The 4,559-nt window shown below is 39.1% G+C and overlaps 1 protein-coding gene across 1 annotated transcript; it reads left to right on the top strand.

Moving 5' to 3' along the window:
• On the top strand, nt 1–4,266 carry LOC147760281 (uncharacterized). The gene is made up of 3 exons (XM_087019260.1): nt 1–1,031; nt 1,669–1,760; nt 3,431–4,266. Exons 1-3 carry the CDS (start codon nt 767–769, stop codon nt 3,539–3,541), a joined length of 468 nt encoding a protein of 155 aa, XP_086875386.1. The 5' UTR covers nt 1–766; the 3' UTR covers nt 3,542–4,266.
• The last annotated feature ends 293 nt before the right edge of the window (nt 4,267–4,559 follow it).

The following is a 4,559-nucleotide window of genomic DNA, read 5'->3' as shown; positions in this document are numbered from 1 at the left end:
CAAAAGCGAGAAGTCAAACGTGAAAAAACGTTTTCGGAGGAACAACGCAGAAAGCAAAAAGAGATTTCGAGGAATAAATGAAACCTTCACTTTGACTGGAACCCTTTCCTGGCACAACAGCACATCATCATCAGAATCTTTCAGTGGAATAGGGGTTGAGAATCGTTCAGGTATTTCATCGCCATTGTATGCAGTCGATTTACCAACAACAGTAAGCCCGTTGGATGAATTGCTGCTCACTTACCCCGTTAATCGACCGTTTTGCGTCCTTATTGAGGGCAGTGCAACGAAAAGTGTTCACTATCAAGACAATGTACGGGTGACGTGCTACTGTGACGATGTTTGTTCTATTTTTGATGATTGTTGCTGGCCACTCGATCGTTACTGCAGAGACATAAAGCAAACAGAAATTTTTATTGAGCCAAATCACACGGAGTGTTGGTTACAGGGCACTCGAGAAATTTTGGGCGTTTACAGCAAGTACTACTGGGTCGTTAAGTCGTGTCCGCAGCAATGGACCGACGCAGCGGTTAGGGCGAAGTGTGAGTTTAGCGGCCTCCCAACCAAAACGGATGTTCTTCTACCTGTTTCGTCAAAAGAGCACAATGTCACTTTTAAAAACATCTATTGTGCTGCCTGTCATGGCGTCGTGAATTTCCAAGCGTGGACGCCCAAAATAGTCTGCGAAGAAACCCAATTCGAAACGTTTGTGAATGCAACAACTTCCTCTGGAATTCTGGAAAAGGTATTCTCGTTGCCCGATTGTATGGTGCTATTTGAACCCCCGGAGCATTATCCAGGGCGTCCTTGCATCGGACCTGGGGGGAGTCATGACCCCGTAAGAGGCCTACAAGACGACCGATGCAATTATTATGCCGACAAGGACCTAGTCACACTTTGCCAGACGAAGCCTGTGTCCATAACCTATTACCACTCTAATATCGGATACGGCTATGGACGAAACGTTTTTTGTTGGCTGTGTCAACTGTCCAGTGCGATAGGGGTAGAAATTCAGGAATGTGATGAACACGGTATGTCGAAAACGATATAGGTTTTGCCTTAATTTTAAACTGGGGGGGGGCTCCTAAAATTGCATGAAATGATCCATTTGTTTTACCTGTGTATATTCAATCTACTTATTAAATAGAAAGGGAGGCTAAATTCGCGTTTTTGTTATTTTTTCTGGGTTTTTTATAATAAAAAAGGTATGAAACGTTGCCTTAATACGTCCATCTTAATGTCAGGCCAGGTGCTTTCTTCATTTATCTTATTTATGCTAAATTCATAAAACTTAAGTTCACCTAATGCATTGTTTCATTGTTGGGAAATCCGTAGAAGAAGCACATCTGACTCTCTGTGGGTATCTAAGGACTCGTTTATATTTAAACTGTCGGTCTACATAGATTGATCCAACAACGCAGGGATTTTCGATGAATGCAATCAGTTTAAAAGATTACAAGCCTCCTCCTGAGTATAATACAGAAAAATTGGTGGTTATACTAGTTATACTAGTTATACTAGTTATACTAGTTATACTCGGAAGCAACAGGAGGAGTGTAAATCTTTAAATTTCGTTGCATTCAGTGAGAGTCCCTGCCAAGTTGCATCGATTTCCGTAGACTGATAGTTTCATTGGAAATGAGCACTAACAGTATGTTGTTCTTTCAGAGGCAAGTGATCTCAAGATATTAGATTCACTTGGTTTCTCCGCTGTCATAGACTTCCAGAAAGAAATGCGATGTCAAGAAAATAAGCACGACGTAAGCATGGAAAGTTTGGAATGAATATATTAATATACTCAAGTTGTTGAAAAGGATAACAACTCTTTATTTGAAAGGAAAATGCCGAAAAGACAATTTTTCTGGGGTAAACGGCCATTTTCCCATACTTTCCGGTTTTAATGAATTACTTTCGGCATTCAAAGTTAGTGAATTACGTTTTTTCTTTAAAGTGTGATTTTTTAGAAACAAAATAATCTATTAAGAAAGGTAACCATGCATACAGGTCCAAGTGGTCCGACGGCAAGCACAGATTTCGGAATAACTGCGATAACCGTATTGGTGGTTGAAAGAAATTTGGTACAATTTTGTGTGTTGTCTACAATGTTTTTTTTTTATTAAAGGTAATAGATCTGAGCGCTATACCTTTACGCAACAAATATTGAATTTTCATGGAAAATTCAATACAGAATAACAGTCATTAATGGAGAGGGGAACAGACATTCGTTTACCAATAACGATATATGTGCAGAAATTTACACTGCAAACTGTTTGGAAAAATGCATTTTATCATTGTATTAGGGATACCATTATGAAGTAAAAAAGCTTAAACTACCTAGATTATTAATAATCATAAAGGTCTATCACACAATGTAGGCCTATGCCTTTAGATTTATGCCGTTGGATCACAAACGTCCTTTGGACGCAGATGAGGCCCATGTGTTCAGTAGGTCAGGCGGGACCATCATACTGTGAGGGACCCACTGTCTCCCCTTTAGGATTTCTCGTGGGAGTTGATAAGACCTGAAGTTTATTATTAATAGGCAATATTTTAATGTAGAGAAGGGTATAAATAGGATTGGTGGTGGGTAGATTAAGGGAGGACATAGGCAGTAGGAATAAAGCTGTTTGGAAATCTTGGTGCTTATTTCTTCTTGATCGGTGAATAGAAAATCGAATCTTGCAATATTCAGTCGGTCCGGAAAGAGGGGGGGGGGGTCAGATAAACCCTTTGCATTAGCAGTATAATGCCTGCAGATTAACCCATCGTACTAGCTGGATCGCTCCAACACTGTGGGGATTATCGTTTCAGTGCAGTTAATGTAATCAGCTTAATTGTCTGACACGGGTGCTCGACCAGGGGCAAATTAACTATCGACATCGGCGCCAGGCGCTCAGAAGTTCTTATACTCGAGGATGCATGTCAGATAATGAAGCTGATTACAATGAATGCAATTTAGTGAAAATCCGCCGCAGATTTGGATCGATCCAGCTAGTACGATGGGTTTATCTGAGCCTGGTCTCAGCAAAAGTCGCAGGCATCATGCTGCATGATTTTAGCATGGGTTTATTAAGTCGCCAAACAAATGAATTTAATCAACGATTTTTGGACAATAAATGTTTTAAATATTTTTTATAGATTTATGTCATGAATGACTAAAACAAATAAAAAATAATAATTTTACCGCTTCCTGACACAAATCTAAATTACATTTGGCAAGGGCGCGGCATACGGCATACGGTTTTCCCTGCGATGCTTTTGATAGCGTAAATAGCTCCCTAAAATTGATTTGTTTTCGCTTTTCTGATGGCCAGCAATTAAGAAAAAAAATTAAAAGTTTAGAACGGGTAAAAAAATATGCATTTTTATCGTTTGTTTTTTAATTGCTGACTTTATTTCTTTGATTCACATTTTTGACTTTTGTTTTTAGAAATCGTGCCAACAGCATTCATGCCAAGAGAATGACCCGGGATGTTTGTTACCCTTGACCGGCTTCGTCAACATGCAGTTCATTCTGATCCTGAAACTAATCCCAAAATAAAGCTGGCAAGACTTGGTTGTCTTGTTCGAAGCATGCATCTCGATCAGTTTATTCACTACCCAGTCCTCGCTCTACATCGACCCCTTACACGAAGGATTGTATGGTGATACCTTAAATACAGGATGCGGCACCCCGTCGTTCCATGGAGAATACACCCTTGTTCGTATACCAGTTAAACTGGCGAAACCTGTCCCCCGCATCCCTGACGGCCTGCGTTGGTTCGAACGATTTGAAGATCGAGTCGGGGCTTATATCAAAGACATTGGCAACCAGCTCTCCATTGGCAACATACCTTTTGATGCAAGCGTCATGTTTAATCGCACATCCAGGAACGTCTTTGACGCAGCATTGCTGACTACTTCTACTTCTGGAATCGGCACGTTTGTTTGTAGCAGGGGATGCGCCCGTCAAGTGCCTTGGGCACTTAATTTTGTGGGATTGGCGTGTTTGTTTCTTAAACTCTTTCACTAATTATACGCGCTAAGAAAAGCAGAGATCATGAGATAAGTACTGGTGTTTTTATTGCAAAGAAAATTACACAGGTTATCCAATGACTTGGGACAATAAACAGTACGATAACCTGTGGAGAGAAGCAAATTAAAACCCGGACGTTTTCTGAAACAATGATGTTAAGTTTTGTGCCCTTAACGTTACTTCTCTGGATCCTAGACTTGAAAAAGTTCCCCAATAACGTCAAGCTATTTTTGACATGGTAGACAAAAATCTGGTGCAAATATATATATATATATATATATATATATATATATATATATATATATATATATATATATATATTCTCCATATATATATATATAAGATGGATATTTTCACACTCAGTGGTACTTCTTTTAATATATCCTTTGTATCCTTACTGATAATTTAACCAATTGGGCTAAAATTCTTTTCATTTGAGATTAAATGATAAAAAGTACTTTAAGAATTTGTATTAAGGGTGATGATGAAGATGCCAGTTTTCAGAGACGTTATCTGTCCTGTTTTGAAAACACGCAATTTTAAT

Source organism: Lingula anatina, chromosome 8 (genome assembly GCF_051362555.1).
Source record: "Lingula anatina isolate TDL-2025a chromosome 8, LinAna3.0, whole genome shotgun sequence".
NCBI lineage: Eukaryota > Metazoa > Brachiopoda > Lingulata > Lingulida > Lingulidae > Lingula > Lingula anatina.
The sequence above is the reverse complement of the archived record's forward strand: the minus strand, read 5'-3'. Positions and strand labels throughout refer to the sequence as shown.